The sequence below is a fragment of the Puntigrus tetrazona genome, chromosome 7 (assembly GCF_018831695.1).
Source record: "Puntigrus tetrazona isolate hp1 chromosome 7, ASM1883169v1, whole genome shotgun sequence".
NCBI classification, from domain to species: Eukaryota; Metazoa; Chordata; class Actinopteri; order Cypriniformes; family Cyprinidae; genus Puntigrus; species Puntigrus tetrazona.
In genome coordinates this window covers 14,315,330-14,337,658 of record NC_056705.1, presented here as the reverse complement: position 1 = coordinate 14,337,658, position 22,329 = coordinate 14,315,330, and the positions used below count along the sequence as shown (strand labels likewise).

The 22,329-nt window shown below is 36.2% G+C and overlaps 1 protein-coding gene, 1 long non-coding RNA gene and 4 other non-coding genes across 6 annotated transcripts; 4 read left to right on the top strand and 2 right to left on the bottom strand.

Annotated features, from left to right (window-relative positions):
- Positions 1 to 15: 15 nt before the first annotated feature.
- LOC122348486 lies at positions 16 to 5,994 on the bottom strand. The gene is made up of 3 exons (XR_006251332.1): positions 5,830 to 5,994; positions 1,744 to 1,839; positions 16 to 1,467 (listed from the first exon to the last, which is right to left on the bottom strand). It is a non-coding gene; the product is annotated as an uncharacterized LOC122348486 (long non-coding RNA).
- Positions 5,995 to 10,093: 4,099 nt separating this feature from the next.
- tm4sf5 (transmembrane 4 L six family member 5) lies at positions 10,094 to 12,831 on the bottom strand. The gene is made up of 5 exons (XM_043243432.1): positions 12,549 to 12,831; positions 11,448 to 11,528; positions 11,018 to 11,160; positions 10,703 to 10,892; positions 10,094 to 10,466 (listed from the first exon to the last, which is right to left on the bottom strand). The coding sequence occupies exons 1-5, from the start codon at positions 12,717 to 12,719 to the stop codon at positions 10,449 to 10,451; spliced, it is 603 nt and encodes a 200-aa protein (XP_043099367.1). The 5' UTR covers positions 12,720 to 12,831; the 3' UTR covers positions 10,094 to 10,448.
- Positions 12,832 to 15,743: 2,912 nt separating this feature from the next.
- Positions 15,744 to 15,934, top strand: LOC122349814. The gene has a single exon (XR_006251508.1). It is a non-coding gene; the product is annotated as a U2 spliceosomal RNA (small nuclear RNA).
- A 3,040-nt stretch (positions 15,935 to 18,974) lies between these two features.
- Positions 18,975 to 19,138, top strand: LOC122349812. Its single transcript, XR_006251506.1, has one exon. It is a non-coding gene; the product is annotated as a U1 spliceosomal RNA (small nuclear RNA).
- Positions 19,139 to 19,966: 828 nt separating this feature from the next.
- On the top strand, positions 19,967 to 20,157 carry LOC122349817. Its single transcript, XR_006251511.1, has one exon. It is a non-coding gene; the product is annotated as a U2 spliceosomal RNA (small nuclear RNA).
- Positions 20,158 to 22,157: 2,000 nt separating this feature from the next.
- Positions 22,158 to 22,321, top strand: LOC122349811. The gene has a single exon (XR_006251505.1). It is a non-coding gene; the product is annotated as a U1 spliceosomal RNA (small nuclear RNA).
- Positions 22,322 to 22,329: the final 8 nt, after the last annotated feature.

Sequence of the window (22,329 nt, the reverse complement as noted above, 5' to 3'; positions counted from 1 at the left end):
ATGAAAAAAATATACTTTTTTCTTTTTGGAAAACAATTTTATTGTTTTATTATGTTTTTTTTACAATCCTCTGTAAAAGCAGCAGGACGTGCTGTTTTAATCCTATTGTGATTTTAGTTTGCTGTCTTTTTTACTTTGTTACATTTTTTTTTTTAATTGATGTACACATTGCATACAAAACATACAAAAATATCCTCTTTCATATTGTGAATTGAAAGGTGTAACAGTGTCTTGTCAATTCTGTTCTGTTACTGGGTTAGAGTGTAAAAATCCACTTTTAACATTTAAAAAACACAAATGTTAATACATGTGCAAACAAAACGTGAAGAAGTCCGGATACACAACATGAGCATGTAAAACCTGTTTTTTCAAACATGTCGTAACAGAAGCAATGAGTGGATCATTACAAACATCTCTGTTCTTTTAACTGGTTTTATACTTGCAATACAAAAAAAAGTCAGATAAAGATTTAGAAACTGGGCCATCTTCATATTAATACATTGTCCATGACACCATCATTTTTCAAATTGTTCCAAAAACACTCCTTAAGTAAAATTATTTTATCGTCAGGGCAAACTTTTAAAAAGCTTTGAAATCTGTACATAATAAAAATTGTTATAACTGTGTTATAGACACTATGTTAATGGATCTTGATGCAGCTGCAGGGCAGAGTAAATTGCACTTACATAGAAAGCTAAATAAGCTTTAAATACGTCCTTTCTGTTAATGTGAAAAAGGAAAAAAACATTCTGTTGCTTCACAGTATACTGAATTTATGAGTAGCAAGGCAAAGCATGGTTGATTTTATTAGATGAGACAGCTATTTATCCAAATCCTGCTGAACAAACTTATATCTCAATTACATTAGGACGTCAGTGTCTCAGATAAAACCAGCATCCACTTGAGATAATAGATGCACATATAGCAGAGGCTGTGGAGGGAAAATGCTACAGGCTAGAAAAAAAGCACTTACTGGTTATCATGTAAACATCACTCTTTTAAGAGTGTTTTAAAATATCCCTTTCACCAAATTACACTCAGCTGTACCGTTTTCGTGGCTGTACCAAAATTCGAACACTTATCTTGACATTGTTATTACAATGCATACAGCTGGCGCTCATGAGTGTCCATGGGCATGCAAGGAGAGGCAAACTTCCATGCTGCTTGTTCCTAATGGCTCATTCTCCAGTTTCCAGCAAAACCTCTCCAATAAGGGACTTAAACTGGACTGGGGCTGTGAATCTGAAGTGTACTTTCAAGGATTCTCCAAAGACGGCCAGCCTGCAGAACAAAGTTAGTATGTGGCATCCACTGCATTGATGTTGCTATCCATCTGGTGTCTCAGTGAGAGCCGAGCCTTGTGGGAAAAATAGGCCTGTGGGCAACTCGGACTGCTACCGCTGTCTCCTTCACTGCCCCAGGAGGTAGTGGAACACAGCCGAGGTTTTACCTCTTCACTTGCGACCGCTGCATAAGCAGAAAAGAAAATAATATAATTATCTCACTTCATAAAAAATATAGAATTGTCACACCTCATAAAAATATAATAATATCATATCTAAAATCATATATACATATGCGATTTTGTTTTGAAACATTATTGGAGATAAACTGTAGCATGTCGCAGAGGACAGTTTTTACTTCTTGACGTTTTCATGCAAGTCAGCTTATTTTTTATTATTTTATTAATTTATTTAAAATGACCTTTTAGCCTTATTTGAAAAGTCTGAGAACATTACTTACCGGTCTCAGGAGGGCACTGTCTTTTGCACCTCTCTTTGCAGCGTCTGTAGAAAGGAAAGCACTGCAGCATTTTTACACCCATATCAACAGAGGGGGCTAAAGAGAAGAGAAACACCTGTTAGACAACCCGACTCGGCTCTATATCGCAAACAACATTTATAAAATAGCAAAAGCTTCTATTGTTATTTGCTCTTCCAGCGCCACTGTGGTTATTATGGTAAAGCTGCTGTTGTTTGTTCTGATTATTTGTTAGAACAAACAATTCTGTATTTGCTAATCTCATTACAACCTTGTGTCTGCAAACCTCTGCTCTGCAGTCTAATCCCATACAGCGACGTCAGTGGGTAGACTGAACGGAGTCATCCGATCTAATAAATCCGTGATTGGGTATTACACGCCAGGTCAACTTCCCTGATACACACTGGCAGTTTTGCCATGTTGGCGGCGTTGGGATTTCGACTGGCATCACTTTTGACAGCTGCTAAGCTTATTATTCATAATTCGTTTATAAACTCGTGTTTGAAGTGATTCATGCCAGATAGCGTTACAGAGTAGTTTAATAAGTGCATGACTAGGTTAAGTTTCATCAGAAACATAGGCAACGACGAAAACAAACATGTCTTCTTTATGAGCTTAGTGTGGCAAAGTGGTCTGCGTTTCTCTTATCACATTTTCTCAGGTTTTACTGGCCTTTGGTTTGTAGTAGATGGGGTTAATGGTTAATTTTTAATGGCTTTGCATTTATGCTGTTCTCATATGCTCTGAATCCAGTCTGCCCCAGAAATAAATGTAATAGCCTACCTTTAGTGGCCGACATGCATATTTATTCTTAGGTATACGATTGCACATTAAACAATACATGCTAAATGGGATCATAAGCTACAAGCTCGTTTAATAGGTCATGAGATCATAGTTGTCAGGATTGAAATGCAAGTCATAACTTAAAAAAAAAAGAAAATAAGTAATCAGGGCATGTTTTCAATCCAACTATGTGTCACTCTTACACATTAACACACAACACAAAAGAGTGTTTGTGTGTTAGTAAAACACTATGTTCCTACCCACCCCTTTCCTTTTAATTTTGCTATGAACCCATAAATCAGGGGAGTTCTCTCACGCTATTGTGCAACTTCATTAACTTGCCTGAGGACAAAACGTGCAAAATTCGGAATATTAATTTTTAAAAGCTAAAAACACTACTGCGGACGTCTGAGTTCCTAATTGCCAAAAAATGTCTTTTGCAAATCAGTTGAGAATTTTGTAAGTGTTGGAATAGCTCATTGTATTGTGGAAAATTTATATTTTAGAAAAAAACAAATGTTTGAATTGTCCTGCAAACATATCAGCATGTTGCTCTTTGGTTTAATTTTTAGTTTTATGATAATTTGTAGATTTATACATTCAGATTTTAATTAATTAAATAGTTGAAATGAAGGGATTGCTTGGTTTGACTTGGTTTGTTTCATTTCAATTGTTCAGGCTTTTGTCTTTTAATTATTGTCATGAAGCATCATCATTTGAGATTGCAGCTAAAATGATTTGTGTGGTAAATGATGCAAAAATTATCTCTATGGAATAGCTATCAATACTTCCTCAGATGGTTTGCATCAGTCATTGCATCAAACCATAAAACTCTGAGCTTTGGTGGAGAACATTATGTCCAAAATATTTTTCCAATACTGATGCTGGAAAGCAAAGGCAGTTTTTCATTTTAACTTTCCCTTGGTTCTTGTAAATGCACACACACACACACATTTCTGTCACTTTTTGTGCCAATCACATGCAATACATTTATCTGTAACCATTCCTATCACTTTTTTTCCTCCTCTCAGTCACTTTTTTATAACTTATGTGGAAGTGCTCATCAGGGGAATTTAGATTCCGTTGTTATTTCTTTGTGTGTTCGGGTTGTGGCAAAAAGCATAAGAAACCAGTTTGAGGAAAAAGTGGGTAAAGAAGCATAAGAACAGAGAAAATGTTGCAGTTTCTTTCCTCACGGTTCTTTCCTCACATTTATGGCAAGGTTCTTGTCCAGAAACCCAGAAATGATGTAAGAAGAGCACGATTTAGAGCTAAGTTGTTTACTAGTGACCTAGACATGCACTTAAAAACATACTACAAGCAAGATCTTGTAGACACAAACGCACATACACATACACAGAAAATCCTTATAGGGTATGTAATCTAGACTTGTGACCAAACATGATGACCCTCTCCAGGTCATTTATCAAACACTAAGAGATGTATTTGTCTATCAGTATGCCTGGGTTTTGTCTCTTATAGGTTAAGTACACTCTGGAGGACTGCTGCTTTAAACAGTTAAGTAATCTTATAGTTACGACACTTCATTCCACTTTACCTCCTCCTACATCCCCAGCCTCTTTTCCAAGAACAAACCAGGGCTGTGAGATTCATTTCTGGCTAATTTAGAGCACCACAGAATTTTTCCTGGAATTGCAAACTGTGAATTGCAGCAATGCATAGGCTGCATGCCTTTGCAATCATTTCAACAGCGCTTCCTTTTTGTAAACAAGGCCTATTCATTAAAGGCTTCAGCATAGCAGATACGGATAACCAGTGAACCTTCTTTAAAACAATGCTGTAGGTTTCATTTTACATCTAAAACCGTGATCTGTGTCCAAGTGATTAATAATAGATCTTTTTTAGTATCAGTAATTTTCAGTCTGTGTAATTTAGTGTAGGCTGTAATTGTGTGTCTAAAGCCTAATTATGAGGGGCTAATGGCTCTTTTTAGCCTCCATTGGCCTAAATAATAGGCTTTTGACAATTGCGTGATTTAGGTTCTTGTAGAAAGTTCACAAATTTGAGTGTTGGCGCTTTAAAAAGGTGTTAGAATCTCCTAGTGATTTTTATGATTTTAATTTCTCTCTTGCTACTCCTCAATCCCAGCTGGTAGCCTGCTCTCGCGCGCACGCGCTTCCCCATTGATAAATGCTATGTGTGTATGTGCAGTACGTGACGCTCGAGCACGCTATGGTGTGACTGGCAAAAAGGGGGCAAATGCATATCGATTATTAAATACGAAAAGGTGTTTACGAGATCTCTTGTGTGTCTTTGTGCAGACAGCAAGGCTATTCGTGGTCCAGACGCATCATTCGCTGAAAAGTACGTTACGTAAAATTTTTAGCGCAAGAGATCAGCCAGAGTTCAGAAGAAAAGTAAATCTCTTTACGCGAAAACAGAGATCCCTGAGCAGCTGAGCTTAACAACACCTTCGTTGCTGTTAGGCAGCGTGCCAAGTGATGAATGAAAACCTAACGAGTAAATTGCCGTCTGAAGATTACAGGCTATTCGCTGGTCGAGAATAACATTACGTGGAATGATTTATTGGTGTAATAATGCATTTAATCCTCAGGAAGTTCACAATGCTATCTTTCATATCTTGCCTAAAAGGCCGTGTTAAATCATTTCATGCATGGTGGGATATTTTTAGCGCTATTAGTCGTAAAATATATGGGCACGTTAATTTGAACCTAAATTCTACTTAAATAAACATGTACTGTCGCGGTGTTCACTAAACAAACAGACAAGTCTTCGGATAGATAGGCTATCTAAAAAACTTAAAATATGACATAAAACACTACATAAGCAACATTCATTGTACATTATAGGTGATTAAAAGTTTGTAATAAACACAATTTGAAAAATAAAGTGTTTGTGTTTTTCGATACATTTAAGACTAGGCTGCACTGCACATTAAGGCTACACTGCACATTAACCTATATAATTCATTAAAAAACTCTTTTACAGTAAAAGCGTGATCATTGTATGTTAAGTAGCCTATGTATTTTCACTAACAGCGTAACAGGTTTTCTCGTTAAAACCTTTATTTATTTATTTATTTTTTACAACATGTAGCCCATTTTCTTACCTGTGGCAACTTTGACATGGATTTTGTTAGACACTCCCACTTCGACACACCTCCAATTTTTTTTAACAACCTTTAAGCTGTACGACTGCGAATTTAGTAGCCTATTTACCTGACATCTTTGCACATGCATATAATTCAGTGTGTGCAGGTCTATAAATAATAGCCTATTAAACAGGCTGATCAAATTGACTCACCGCTTGTTGTCTTGAAACGCACTTATACAGTGACCCTGTCAGGCAGAGAATTCCAAGTGATTTGCGACAGTTGAATTGTTCACCAACTCACTGCCACTTCCCTGGCGATGATAGAACCCGTTCAGCTATGACAACATGGAAAGCTCCAGGTCTGAGCACACTGAACGTTCAGCTTTAAATAGTCTGAGCAGCACGCCCTCCTCCTCCTCCTCCTTCTTCTCTTTCACTCAGTAGCTTGCTAGTGCCTCTGGCATATCTCCAGTACAGCATGAGAAAAACATTCTCGCTATTCAGAACTAATTCGTTAAACTATTTATATTTTTCACACGTGCAAGGTTTCTCGTTTGCATAATGCAAAATGTCATATAAGTGCATGCGGCTTAATGTTGTTCTGGTAGCCTAAATGTTAAATGCTAAATCGCTGTTATTTGTATCGATGCAAAACATGCATGATTAATTTAATTAGCGGACATTTCAAGTAATGATTGGAAAACTCACATGGCAACAAATCAGATGGGATTAGGCTGTAGTTATCTTTTGTGTGCTGAATATAAGATTAGGGACAATAAACATTTGGAATGGAAGTCATTAAGAAAATGGTGACTTCAACTTCAACTTTTCACATGCTGTACTTTCAATTGATGTTTTATATTGTTTTGATTTATTGTCATTGTCAAAGTGTTTAGACATGTATTATTGTTATTATTATTATTATTATTATTATTTCACATATATTTATATTTCACATATGTTATTTGACTCATTGATTTCACTTTTGCTTAATATAACTACACTTTTAGGCAACAGGCCAATCTCCCCAAAGTCCCCACAGACATGGACACTAACACCACAATTGGACGCTACTTCATAGGCTGAATTTGAATAGAATGGAAACTCCTCAAACAAAAAAGCTTGCCTTTACACTTCCACGAAACATGTATACCAGCAACACCAGCATAAATCAGAGAATGTGTATTTACACCCTTATTCATTTGTATTTCCTAGCTGACAGTCTGTTTTTCACAGTGGAAATTTACAGAGGCAAATTCCAAAGGAGAAGCAGATTAGAATTCTGAACAGCAAGCCTGCTGCACAATCTGGGTTGAAGGCCAAGGCCCCCCATTGCTGGTAATTAGTATTGTGTGACTTAGTACCAATAGCATTAACCCATTTGATACTGATCAGAGAGCAGGCCGAAGTTTGTCCTGTCTTTGAAGGCTTCCATTTGAAGACTGATTCAGGAACAGCATTAAAGGATAAATAAACACTAAGGTTTTCTTTGAATTCTCATCATTTATATGGGACAGCATGAAATTGTTATGAGTTGTGGTGGCGGTTTTCTTCAAGTTAGTTGAGATCCGCTTTATTCTCTGAAACCACTTTTTATGTACAACTTTAGACTCTAAAAAATAATAATAAACAAATGTAAAAAATGATTTAAGCCAATTTTGAATTAAGCCAGTTTCATGCTCCACATTTAATCTATTTTTCTTTCTCTCCTCTTCTCACCCGTTTCTCCGGTTTAGCTCCTCCTTGCTCTTTTTTCTAATTTTGACATCTACAGGAAGAAAGTAGGTGAAGACGAAATTCACAGTCCCGAGCTGTAGCATTTTCAGTGAGTGACACATATAAGCAAATAGTGTCCAAAGGATTTTTCAAAGTAAAATCATTTCACATTATTATTATTTCTTTTTTATAACAAAGAACCCAGAACCAGAAGACAACTGATCTCAGACCTGCATAAAAAAACTTTCTTGGTAGCTTTCCAATAAGAGAAAATAAAACTTTAGTTATTTAACAAATGTCATAAAAAAATCATTAAAAAACTGTTCTTCCCAAAAGAATGAATCTTTGTCAAGAGAATGAAATGAGATTTGAGAGATTGAATTTTTGACTGCAGGCTTTTAAGCTTAATGTTGGTGAGGTCAGATATCACAGGATAAGAATAGCAACGGTGCAAACTTATCACAGATATGAGATGTCACAATTAAGGTCACATTTATATAGTGCATTATATCATAGACATAGTGTTTACAAAAACAGATTATGGATCACGGTTTTAGTTTTCTACTAATGTGGGCCCACACTCAATTTGTTTTAATTCACCAGATTTTCCATATGCATTGTCTCTCAGATTATTTTACAAAGATGGTTTGTCATTTGACTAATACTGCACATAAAAAAGATAACAGTAATCAGTATAATGTGGTGTAAAGAGATATTTGATGTTTTCATAAAATCCAATCACACGGGTTTTCCATAACGTTTTCCCAACTCATAACTTACTTTTGTGTGAAATAATTAGTGATCAACACCACCAACTGAGATGTGTCTCAAGTGTTTATTATACAAAATGCTTAGAGAAAAAAAAAAAAATCCTAAAGAAAAGATATATCAGAGGAACAAACTCTACTTTAAAGCACAAGCGTTCCACAAAAGTGGAATGACAAACATCCTCTGCAGAAATCCACAAATAAATGACACGCCTGGTGTTTTCAATTTGAGTTGGCATATGTGCAAACTCTCAGAGGAAGATGACTGATTTAATGAATATTTATTTTCTCATGCACACTAAAGCTGCAGAGCTTACTGGCACGCTGTTGTTTTGTATCAGTGCACAAACTATCTGCCCAAGTCCGGCTTAAATCGCTTTTTACCAGTTTTCCTGCCCTGTTCTCAAAATACCCCCTCCCCAAAACTGCAACTCTCTAATTTTGTCCATGTCAACTATCCGCCTCCCCTCCGCACACACTGTTCTCTGGGGTGTGCGTGAGTTCACAACAAGACAGCGTCAAATTCCTAGTCACATACCCAATACTGTCTATGATGTTACTTGTCAGTTTTAGAAGTAATGAATCACGCAGAGAAAGACTTGCAGTGACATGAAGCTGACGATTCTTCAGGAATTCAGGATGATTACAGTCCAAATGTGCGCATGTATGTTACATTCTTAAAGACATACAAAGAAAGATCCTCTCTCATTTTAACAAGAGTAATCAGGTTTAAATATGAATGTAATGATCCTTTAAACAGAATGCAGTTTGAATTTAAGCAATTCCATAACATCCGTTCTCATGCTCCATCCAGTCTGATCCAGCGCTTTTCTGGTCTGTTTCCTTCTGCTATTGTCTAGAGCCATTGTGGAAGTTGATGAGTGTTTTGTGCCTGTTCTCTGTGTCTAAATGGTGGATGGCCATTAAATTAGTCTGGTCGGGTCCATGCCAAAACATTTAATACAACCGCCTTTTTTTATTTCTTTAACCCTTGTGTTGACCTGAAAATCCATTACCTAATTTGGTGTTCCTGGTCAACAATTACAAAAGAAATATAATTTAAATACATTTCTGTCATTACATGTATGTCATGCAGTTATTTGTATGTTCACATATCTCAATAAGAACAGAACATCCTTTTCTGGAACATTCTAGTCTGGTTTGAACCAGGTCTATATATTAAGCTGACGTGGTATATGTACTAGGACATGCTGTCGCCTCTCTCCCCTTGTGGTTGAAACATATATGGCATGTTTACAGTGATCAGTTTGCTTGCTCTGGGCAACTGTAAGCTTGTTTTGACATTCTACAGTTTTTATCCTAGCGTGAGATTCAAATAGGCGTTTGTGAACAGGATTAGCAATTAGAGTGGAGGGCTGCTGTGGTAACAATGTTTATGAGCTAAATGTGAGCACAGGGTGTATAGAGCTTAAGGAGCTAATACAGACATTATCGAGTGGCTACTTTAAAGGAATCTGAAGCTCTTTGTAAAAATGCACCTTATTCTCAAAACACTCGCTGGTTTCAACGTATAAATGTTTTCACAGCTGCAGGTCTGGCTTTCTCCACCAGGGGGTTTGACTCACTGTTTTTCTTTGCGTGCTGCAAGATCCGGTTTGTTCCGGTGTTACAATAGTGAAAGCAGCGAGTAGTGAATAGAGTGAATGACACAAGTGTAGAGAAGGAGGGAGGAAAGCAAAACGGAAGATGGTGGTTTTTATCAGACTGTTCAGAAAGCAAATGGAAAACAGCCAGGCCGAGGTTTCAGAGTGCGCGCACACACACACACACACACACACACACACACACACACACACAAACTTGATGACTCCTGCCAAGAACACCAGAAAAAGAAAACGCTCAGTGTATTTCTGTAACCTGTAGAGGAAATATCATTCTCATGCAAGCTGGGGCCAACTCTAAAGATAGACATTACTCAAATTAATTATTCATGTCACAAAACTACATTTTATGGCTCATGAGAGACAAAGTAAATGTCAGCAAATTTTGTTTTATTGTAAAAGACGGTTGTATTAGACCATTAGGACCTGATGATGTTTTATTCCAAAATGCACAACATTTATATAAAAAAAAAAGGACAACAAATTTTGATATTTCTATATAATATCTAACACGACATCAAGGTTGCCAAGTCTGATGTTCGGTTATAATTTACAGGTATAGTAGCAATGGCACATAATAAGGTTAAAATAAAGTTACATATACACACACATCAGTTTTAGTGATGGCTTAGTTGTTAATGTAGTGAAATCTCTTTTCCTGTTGTGAGGATGGCAGATTGAATCGTCGCTGATTTGTGGTTGTTGTTTTGCTCATCCACAGATCTCACAGACCTCCTTCATCCTAATGCACAAAAAAATAAAGATCATTCCCAATATATGAAAACATAATCTTATTATTATATGGGTTTTAATATAGAGTCTACTGTCCATGCTGCAAATATTCTATTTAGTAGACTGCAAAAAGCGATTCTCTTTAACATGCCAATCTATCAGATGTAGCTTTTACTGAAGAATTTAAACTTACAACTGTTTTGGTGTTAATGTAATGTGATGTAAATGCTGTTTTGTAAGTTTTACCGATTTCTTTTTCCGGCAGTCTCCACAAAGGCAGCCTACACATCCGTTCACAACCTGAATGACACACAGTATCAGCTGGATCAGAGACAGACCCAAAAGTATGAAGAACAGCACGATGTGCCAGAGAACCACGTTCTCGGGAAAGACGCACATGGACCATGTAGTCTTATCCCCCAGGTAACTGCTGTTCCTGTTAGAGGAAGATAAACACAAGAGAGAAGGAGCTTTAATTGAAGTGCAGGATAAGACCTCATCTAGTGGCCATGCAAAGAACTGCTATTGCGTTGCATTAAGTTAGGTTGTATATGTTCTTACTTTGGCATATTCTCAAAGGGATATTCCCATTTACCACTCTCGACTTGGCATAGTGGCCCAACAGCCAGTGCAGCAATGGCAACACAGGCACAGTAGACTGACCCAGCAACGCCAAACACAGAAGAGAAAACAGAATTCAGCATCTAAACAAAACAAAAAGAACATGAAACATCAAAATATGTCTATATATATATATATATATATATATATATATATATATATATATATATATATATATATATATATATATATATATAGACTGTATACAATATATCTGTACAATATATTTGTGTATATGCAGAAAAAAAAATTGTTTTAGTCTTTTCACATGGTGCAGCTTCACTATTAAGCTTCTTGTGAGTGATAGAGATTTTATTTTTCTGGTTAAATAGTTACATTTTTGTTGTATTTTTGTGTCAGATTTACTCACACGACAACGGTTTCCACAACAACCTGCCCCGCAACAGCCTTTGCCCCCGGCTCTGATGGCTGAGCAGCTTGGACACATCATCTGATGAATTAAAGTGAGTGCAAATTAACTTATCGTCATCTGTGATCTCAACAAGATAAGGTGTGCTGTAAAGCAGGTTAAATAATGTTTGTGTAAATTACTCTTAATTGTCACCTATGATTCCATGAAGAGCTCTCTGAATGCTCTTCAGATTATTAGAATGTACTTTACAGTAACCTTTTTTTAAATAACTGTTCACTAAACACTGCAAAATCACTTTTTGGAAGATATGTGTACTTGCTAGCATGTTATGTAAATGCAAATGCAATGCAAAATGCAAATGCAACTTAATGTGAACATGAGCTACCTTACATAAATTTACTCCAGATTAATCAATCCTGCTCATATCCGGGATGTTTCATATACTCTCCAAAACAAAAAAAAAGTTGTCACACAAATGTGTACAATAAAGCTGCTAAAATGTACCTTAAAATTATTTAGATGCTCCCTTCAGTGGTAAGTCTAGTACAAACATGCACCTTTGTGACAATTTTTCTTTTTCACATTCTGAGCTTTGCATAATGAGCCACTGTTTCTTATCAATGTATTTACTCACTGCAGATTTTTTTTCTGTCCTTTATTCTTATTGACTAATATTGCTAATATTATAATTCTCTTTACTGATCGGTGCGCCATATAAAATAAATGACACACAAAGCTTTGCAGCAGTGGCTTTGACGTATCTGATGTTCTACCTGCCAGACCAAGGCCTGTTCATTTCAACTATAAAATTCTTATCACACATTAAAAGGTTAAAAAGTACAAAATCTGTCACTGGGATGGTGCCCTTTCAAAATCTGAATCTTATTTACCCCCACAGGGTGCCTATAAGGTACATATCAATACCTAAAGAGTACATATTATTTGTACCGTTCAAAAAAAGTACCACTCTGGCAACAGCTTTTATGAGTGCATCGGATTATAACAAGACAGACAGATTTTTTTTTTTTTCGGACACAGCCGAGTTCAGGCAAATACCACATTAATGATGAGATCCATTTAACAGACAGAATTACTCACAATTAGTCCTCCACCAAGAACACCTCCCATAAGCCAGACTTGAAGGGAAATCTGGCCAGTTTCCAGCTTTTCTCCGTTAGGAAAGAATAAAAGTATATTGGCTATTATACACAAAAAAGCTGAGGGCAGAAGAATAAGCCCCACTAAACGCGCACACTTCCCAGTACACATTGTGATGGATCTGTCTAAAAAAAATAGAGAAATCAGGAGAAATAGTCAAAGGCTGTGTTCTTCTTAGTACAGCACAGACTCTGACTGATACCACAGAGCGCCCTTTGAGACCTGACGATATTTACAGTGCTTTTATCAGTACCATTTATGGTGTGTTAACGTAACAGTGGGCAGTGGATGAAGTTTCTGCTTTGGATAATTACTGTCAGACATGTATACGTGTATTGAGGCCGGTTGATCAGTGTAAGGTGTGTGCGGATAATAGTTACAGTAAAGTCATATAATGAATCCTGACACAACAACAAGGCCCATTTTACAGCCTGTTTTATAATACCTTGAGTTATAAACGCCAACTATATGACTTTATTTATAATGTTTGGGTTTTTTAAGGTTAATGATACTTCTGCATTGTCACTTTTAGATCTAATTCATTCAGTACCATTCACTAATAAAACTTAGGCTTTATACTGTACAGTTTTTTCCTTTTTTTCTCTTTGAAAAGTTGCATGGGACAAATAACAGAAGTACTGTAACACTCAAGAGAAATACGTTTTTAGCAGTGCATTTTTATGCATAAAACACAATGGTTTTGGTTAAAGATGACTGTGACCGAAAGGCCACAAAAGAAGTAAAATGTATACATTAAATATAGCCATAAAGAACTATATCTTTTCTTTGATAAATATATATGGGTAAGTGTAGAACGTTATATAAATATATATAGAATTAATAATGAAGTATAAACTGTCGTGAATATTACAATACTGCTCTCTGGAACTTTAAATGCTGTTTTTTAAAAAAAGGAAATGTTTAATAATTTAAATATTTGCGTAATCCGCGAGTAAATTTGTAAGGTCATTAGTGGGCGCACGTGAGTTTGTGTCGACGAGTTTAACAAATGTTACAGCTGTTCTGGTTCAAAGTAAGGGTAAGTCATTTAAAACATGTTTTGCGTAACATTAACAGAAAATCAAATGTTATTTGATATTCTTGTCGACGATTTGTTTTCGCTAGTTGCTAAAGTTAGTTCAAATCCAGGTGACGCCTTTCAATTAACATGTAGGACGAGGTGTATGAGCTCAAAACGTAACGTTGGCTCATAACATCGAGGTGTTGTTTTAATTGTTCGGTTATCTGACATAGACTTTGTGGATTTGTGGATGGCATTACCTGCAAATTCAGTTAAGTAATTGGCACGAAGGTGAGTGGCTTGTAGGCCTTTGACATTTTCGCTAGCTGTGCGTGGTAAACTTGTGCTGCTTGTTTAGTACGTTTCTAAATAAATTGACTCGGGGATGCAAAAGTGGTTGCGTGTGCTAGCAGTAAATTTAAGATTAAATGTTTAAGTGTAGTAAAGCTGCAGACCGTAACTTTTTGTGGTCAGAATTTACTATATATACTAAGCGAGTACACCATGAATCCGATTTCCAGGCCGTGTTTTTGTTTTGCCTTGAATCGCTGGGGTACACCTATAATAAGTGTTTTTATTCGGACTATTTAGGCTGGTTCGGGTAGGTACCGCGGCGGAGTAAGCCCAGTGTGATTCGGCGTAGGCTTAAACGGAGAGAAGTGGCTCCGGCTGCAATGTTCTTCCGTTAGACGCACGCAGTTCTTTTCATTAACCAACAGTTGTGTGGACTAGAGACCTGCGCGGGACAGATTTTTCAGTCCCGCTCCCGCAACAATATAGATTTTTTTTTTCCCGCTCCCGCCCGCATGTAAACATTTAAAACTGAGCACACATGACGCTTCAGACCTGAAGTTCCTGACTTGTGGCTGCTGTATGCGAGTATTTTGCTGCATTTGTCGCAGCTCGCAAAGGGAAGGTGCTTTCCATACCGTCACATACTATAGAAAAACATTTCCAAATATCGGATTTCCCTTAGTTTGGCTTTGTAGTTCTGTATGTTCCTTTCTTTAATAATGAACTAATATCTGTAGCACTAAGCGCTCCACCTGTGTCATGCTCTTCAGACATTTTGCCTCGGTGTGGGTCTATGGTCTTTGTTCCTCGCAAGAACCATGTGAGAATTTACGTTATTTTGAGTTGTTCGTGTTGCTTTTGTGCAGCAGATAAATAATATTTTATTTCTTTTTAACAATTTAATTTTAAGATATTTCCATTTTGCGGGAGTCCCACAAATAATTTTATTCTCCCGCAACCCGCACACACGAGGACCTTACCGCCCGCACCCGCGTTCACATATCAAATTTCGTCCCGCGCCGCACTGGGTTGCGTCGGGTCCCGCGAGACCCGCGGTACTCCCGCGGGATTGCAGGTTTCTAGTGTGGACTGCAGCTTTAATAAAGTGTTACAAGTGTTGGGGAAACACGGAATGTGCCTATATGTGTTTTTTTTTTAATCAGGATAAAAGCACGTGTATGTTTTGTATAAAAATAACTTGATACATTGATATATATATATATATATATATATATATATATATATATATATATATATATATATATATATATATATATATATATATATATATATATATATATACACATATATATATATATATATATATATATATATATATATATATACACACACATAATTATTTGTTACGTCATTGTTGAGCTGTTTGGAGGGCAGTTCTTTTTTTGTCCGCTGGGGGCAGACCATCGCCGTGTTTAAAGGCAATATTTGACTTAAAATGAAAAATTCACGGGAATTTTAACGTTACTGTCATGTCCTAAGTAACTCTAGTTTCATCTCTAATCGATACTTTTATGATGGCAACAGCTTCATTTTATAATAATCCTTTAATTGCGTCCGTGTTTTTGATTGGTGGAACGACTGCCTCATTATAATACACGCTCGTCCTATCAGACTTTGTTGAACAAATTACTCGTTTAAAAAAAATAAAGGATGTTGACAAGTGATGAAATGACTGTATAGACATAATAACATTATGTACATTCAGCTTTCATAAAAAAAAAAAACAGTAATAAAATACTTACCATTGTCTACTTTGCTGTGTCAAAGGATGTGGTTTCTGCTGTTGACCATTTGTAGGTATCGCTTCTCGGCCTTTTGGCTAAGATCAAGTGTAGTATCTGTTCTTATCAGTTTAATATCTGATACGTGCCCTACCCGGGCACCATATATTAAATTGATTTTTGGAGCAGGGAGATGGAATAGGGGCTTGCTCCGTCCACTCCACGCATCGACCCGGTATTGCAGTACTTCCGGGAACGGTGCATCCCCTATAACTGTTTAAAAAGAACTAGCATGTTGCTATTTGTTGCGCTGAGTTATGATTATGTATATAGTGTTGTTCAGTGTTTCATTTTAAAATGCATTCGCTTTGTATTTTAGTTCGCGGCATGTTACGGCTTGCATACGGGTTCTTTTATGATGTGTGAGCTTGAGAGTGTTTGCAAAATGCCTAAACGTAACAGTCATCGCACGGACACGTTTCTAGTGTTTCTTGAAGTAGCTTGCTGTTCCACGTGCTTCTGAGGGAGAGGCCTTTGACAAAATGAAGTTAATGTTCGGATGCTTCGATAGCTTTTAGATCGTTTCAAGCGTTTTACAGACTTTCTTCTTTGTCTGTAAAACTTTAATGCCCTTTTGTTCTGGAATCCCATCGTGCAGACTGTAGCGTGATGATAAATTACATGCACTATATCTAGTAGTAAAAGCATAATTTGGTGTTTTTCTAAATACGCTTCCTGCATCTGTCCAGCTATATTATCCTCTGTATTATTAAATACGAAGCGCTCGACTTTTATTTGGTAAATTATTGCAACAGTGCTCTTATTCTGGACTAATGTGGCATGCCTAAATATACTATTGCTGTGAATTCAGTTTAGTATGTTATTGCGTCGTCCATATTAGCGTTAAAGTAGTTGTTTTCAAATTAAGTTTGCGGATATGTAGTCTCTTTATTTTCACCATGATGATTGGTGGCTAAACTCTAGCTCACTCGCCGATTATAATTTCAGATCATTGCATGATGATTATGGTTATTATTGTTTTGTTTCAGAAAGTATAAAATGCTGGCATCTTGTATATGTCGGGATTTAATGCTGCCTTGATATGCAGTGTAAGATACTCAACTCTGAATCACTTTATTTCACAAAGTGTAATAAAAAAGGAAAAGAAAAGTGAGACTTTCTCACGGGATTATTGTGATCATAATCCTGTAAAAAGTCTCCCGTCCCTTATTTTATTATTTTTATGAAATAAAGTGATCGTGTGAACTTCATAAATATAGACGTTATCATTGCACTACAAACGTATGCGTGCTTTTGAAATATTGTTTGTGATTTCGTTATGTAGTGTATTCTATAACGTTGTGTATTTGAAATATAGAGCATTTTAGAAAAGGTGTCGGTAAAGTGCACGAGACTGCGGAAGAGTTCAATGTAAGCGAACCTATACGTCTTTAAAACGTCAAAATACAAGGTGTTTTTTAATTTAAAAAAATGCAACATCTCTTAAAAAAAAAAAAAAAAAAAAATTTGCGCTCGTCAAAAGTTGTTACTACAGCTCATCAAGTGATCACATAAAAAGCATGATAAGGTTTATTTGCTAGTATCTGCTGCTGCTGATTGGCCTCAGTATGCGGAGGCTTATTTTTCCGCCTCTCTGTCAATGGATAATTAAATAGTCTATTGATCTGTATTGCTTCTATGGCTGCACGGGCAATTTGAAAATTAAAAGAAGCAATTATTTTTACAATTAAAAAGTTTAAGTATAAATACACTGAGTGGCGATATAACATAATGTTGTAATATAGGCTAACGTAATAGAAATGGCGGAATAAAACTTTTTGGCATTTGTAGGACCCTTTCAAAATCGTTTATCTTTATAATAATAGTTATTATTATTATTATTATTATTATTATTATTATTATTATTATTATTATTATTAATACTTTAAAAAGTACGTTTTATAAGAATAGTTTCCTAGTTGGACCGAACTTTTATTTTGACGGCTGTCGCGACTCTTTGTGTGATATGACGATAGGGTTTCCCCGTAGATGGAGTTTGTGGAGTCTGTTCTTCACAAAAAACAAGCAGAACAGACTTTAATAGCAGTCTCTTTTTAGCGTTAATGCTCACAGACACTTGTCCATATCGCAATTTGATATGTAGTCATACGTTTGATGGCCAAATTTGCCTAGTTTCGTAACATTACACGATATGCTGTGTATTTCCTTTATATTACTATATGGTATGAAAAGTGTGTACACGTGATAAAATATACTTAATAATAATAATAATAATAATAATAATAATAATAATAATAATATAATAATATTATTATTATTGTTATTAATGTTGTAACACGCATCAGTCAGTGCATCTTCCGTCTATTGTTTTTAACGTGCAAGTTTCCCATATGTTTTCAATGTTATTTCTCATGTGTTGTTTCGTTTTCAAAAATAAATATTTCAGTTTTAAATGCTACCGTTTTTGCTCCTTTGTTAGTGCGAATGTTTATATGAAAGACGGGAAATGAAATGTTGCGTCTGTTTTTTTTCTCGCATTCCTTTGTTTTTGGGAAAATGAACTAAGCGCATATTTAATTAGACAGTTTGTGGCGTAACGCTGTTAAAAGGCTGAAGAAAATAGAGCAAAAGAACGACTACGGTTTTGAAAAAATAGAAAAATGTAGAAGCGTTGTCCGTCTGATTTTTAATTAGCCTACGTTTTGAACGACGTCTTATTCACAGTATTTAAATACTGACACTGTTGAGTAAAGAAGTGAGTTTTGTAAATTATTCTATGTATATTCGTTGTTTCTAAAATTCAGTTGCAAGTTTGTGAAATGTTGCTCTAATCTCATGGAAGTGGTGTAGGCGACTGCTTGTTGTTACTTCCTGTGTTGCTTACGTCATGCTTTCCTTTTAACAATGCTTTTGGTAACTTGTTGGTTTTTTTTTTAATCATCGCATACATCAATCATCAATATGATAATTGTATATGGTTTCTTTTAGCTTGGGTGTCCATACTGTAATTCTTGAGTTCTTAAAATTATGATTTTAAACATGTGTCATTCTATTGGCTGATCGAACCTACTGTTGCATCATGGGAATTTTCTCTCTGTAAAGTATCATGGTATTATGTTGTTTATAGATACATTTGTAAAATCTCCAAATACAAAGGACAAGATTCTGTTTCTTTAAAGAAAAGAAAAGAGTAAAAATATTTGATTATTTTGTAGTACGGTAGTGGGTCACCGTCCTTGAAAATATTGTTTCCTTAAATCACTCCGGCGCAGGGTCGGTGTAGAACTCATACTTACCTGGCAGGGGAGATACCATGATCATGAAGGTGGTTCACCCAGGGCGAGGCTCAGCCATTGCACTCCGGTTGTGCTGACCCCTGCGAATTCCCCAAATGTGGGAATCTCGACTGCATAATTTCTGGTAGTGGGGGACTGCGTTCGCGCTCTCCCCTGATTTCTTGGTTAAAAAGTAGAACTTTAATAATATACCAGCGTCGTAGTGCGTAATTAGGAATTTGTACTATGTCGTTTTAGTTTAGAATTACAGAGAGCGAGGTGCTCTTTTAAATACTTAGAAATCCCAATGTTCATTTAATGTAACATAGCCAGTACTTGGAAATGCCAAGACAACTAACGACTACATTTTAAACTTGATACTATTTATGTAAGTTTAAAAATTGATACAAAGTCTTGACTATTATGCTGAATGACAGTTTTACGTTTTGGAACTTTACCTAATTTTATTGTCACAAAATGTATTAGAAATATAATCATTGATAATTTGCTTGCAGTTAAGATGTTTTTGTTTTTTTTATGCGTTTAAAATGGCGTTTGTAAATGTAATTTGATGCGGACACCAAAATGGTGATGTGACCCTCAGAATATTGATAAATAATGATAAATATGTTACTGATGTCAATATTGTTGTCCATGTAAACATAATCAGTGTTCTTTTAATGTCTCTATATCGGGGCCTTGAGAGCGGTGTTGTGCTTTGACTCCTCCCCTTCTCATACTGTCTCCTCCCCTCAGCCCACCCTTTACCCTCCCATTTTATCACAACTTTGTATGCCCAATTGTTGAAGGTTTTTTAAGTCTAAGGTGTGAACGATCGGTGCTCAAGTAAGTGGGGCTTCATGACACTTTAAGCCTTACCTTACCTGAACTATGTTAACAATTTCATTCTGCACAAGAAAAAATTTAACTCGTTAAATAAAAGCTTACCACCGTCTACTTTGCTGTGTTAAAGCATGTGGTTTCTGCTGTTGACCATTTGTAGGTATCGCTTCTCGGCCTTTTGGCTAAGATCAAGTGTAGTATCTGTTCTTATCAGTTTAATATCTGATACGTGCCCTACCCGGGCACCATATATTAAATTGATTTTTGGAGCAGGGAGATGGAATAGGGGCTTGCTCCGTCCACTCCACGCATCGACCCGGTATTGCAGTACTTCTGGGAACGGTGCACCCCCCTGATACGGTTAAGAAAAGAGCTAGTATTTCTCTGGTTGTTATGCTGAGCATAGTTAACTGAATCATTTTTATTTTATGTATGGGTTGTTTGTCCTATTTTCTCTTAAACTGCTTAGCTTCGTGTTTTAGTTCGCGGCATGTTAACGGCTTGTATACGGGTTCTTTTTATGATGTGTAAGCTTGAGATCGTTTTTAAAAATGAACAGTTAGTCATCGCACGGAATAGAAGCTTGCTCCGTCCACTCCACGCATCGACCTGGCATTGCAGCACTTCCAGGAACGGTACACCCCCCTAAAATGGTTAAAAAAAAAAATCGTTTTTTGGTGTGCTAAAAAAAAATCACAAATGATGATAGAGACTCAAATAAATAATTATGTGTGTGTGTGTGTGTGTGTGTGTATATATATATATATATATATATATATATATATATATATATATATATATATATATATATATATATATATATATATATATATGTATATGTTATGTTTGTATTTTTGCTTGAATTTAACATTTAGTATGCATGAATGTTTGTGATGGATTACTATTTTTGAGTTTATGCAAAAGCAATGGGTAGCCGTTTGCCTGATTAATATAGTTTTAATCAGTATAATATGCTCAGAAAAAACAAACGAAAAAAACATGCCTTAACTTTTCTGACAAGTTTCACTGCAACTAACATAAAACATTTTCTATAAAACAAAAACAAATGCTATGCAGTCATGTGATTTCTTTAATATGATTTAACCTTAATAATCCATGATTACTTCAGATTATTAATGACTATGTGAAATAAATTATAGTGTACACCCTTAAGTCACCCATATACTTCAAACTATTTTTTTTTTTTGTTCTTTAAGGGCAAAAAGAAGTTCAGCGACGGTATACTGTTTCTGAATTTTCTGACGCCCCGTGTAAATTAGTGTAAATTAATGTAAAAATGATATTGACATGTAGCCTATTATTTTGATATAAAAAAATATATATTTTTATTGTAGACCTTTTTAAATTTGTTTTAAAAGAAGAAGAGCAGCAGGAGCAGTATGGTGTAATATTTATTTGCTTGCTACTAGGGCTGCCTGATATTAGAAGAAATTCTAATATATAGATAGAATAAATGACGTGCAAGTGTGCAGTAGCATTGCTGCTGAATTTATTTACAGTGGTTATCTAATTACAGCTGTCACGTCCTGTAGATGGTGTGTGTGTGTGAGCACGTCAAACAATCAGTACAAATATAATGATAAACATCCTGCGATGTGACCATCTAAGTCTTAAGACAAGTCATGTCACTTGGCGGCCATCTTTGAAACGCCTCTCAGGCATCCAAGTGCAGCGCCCATCTCTTTGGGAGATTTCCCAAAACAAACTGTACAGTAAGCTTACAATTAAAAATCATCAATTGAAATCACCAATAAAATCTGACAGCAATAATTGTTGTGGGGCGTCTTGCGATTGACCAGCCATTTTAAAGCATTATTTCCTATTCAAAACTACACGAATGACACGACACGTCTTGGGTATTCTATTGTCTGTGCTGACGCGGATGCACAGATTATGATATTGATGCTGTCGAATTTCTGATGAAACCATATATTGTGCAGCCCTACTTGCTACCTTGCCTTTCATTCTTTTCATGGATTTGGGGAAAAACATCACGTGTCAAAGGTGGAGTTTCAGAACACACCCACCGGTAGCATAAGTGTCTCGGACCAAATGTAGCTCAAAGATGTTTAGGAGTCAAAACCTACTCCCCCAAAAAGTACCAGCAGCACTTTAGTGAGCTTTGGTAAGCTTATTCTAACTGCCATTTTGGCCTGATTTGGTTTGAAATGACATCATTTCAGATTGTTCTTTGACTTTGTTTAGCTATAAAAGGCTATAGAGATTGAGAGTTTAGATTGTGATGATGAACCATATAGAGTGGAGAACGTCTCACCATCACTGAAAATAATGTTCCCTGAAGTGCTCCCCCTTCAGGGTGGGTGTAGAACTCATACTTACCTGGCAGGGGAGATACCATGATCATGAAGGTGGTTCACCCAGGGCGAGGCTCAGCCATTGCACTCCGGTTGTGCTGACCCCTGCGAATTCCCCAAATGTGGGAATCTCGACTGCATAATTTCTGGTAGTGGGGGACTGCGTTCGCGCTCTCCCCTGATTATTCT

What these genes read in the sequence shown, in the direction of transcription:
- tm4sf5 (XM_043243432.1), bottom strand. Translation starts at nt 12,719, where the DNA reads ATGTGTACTGGGAAGTGTGCGCGTTTAGTGGGGCTTATTCTTCTGCCC. An exon ending in GTTGTGGAAACCGTTGTCGT is followed by an intron (nt 11,161 to 11,447) that starts GTGAGTAAATCT and finishes TGTTTTGTTTAG; the next exon opens with ATGCTGAATTCTGTTTTCTC. An exon ending in CCCTTTGAGAATATGCCAAA is followed by an intron (nt 10,893 to 11,017) that starts GTAAGAACATAT and finishes TTCCTCTAACAG; the next exon opens with GAACAGCAGTTACCTGGGGG.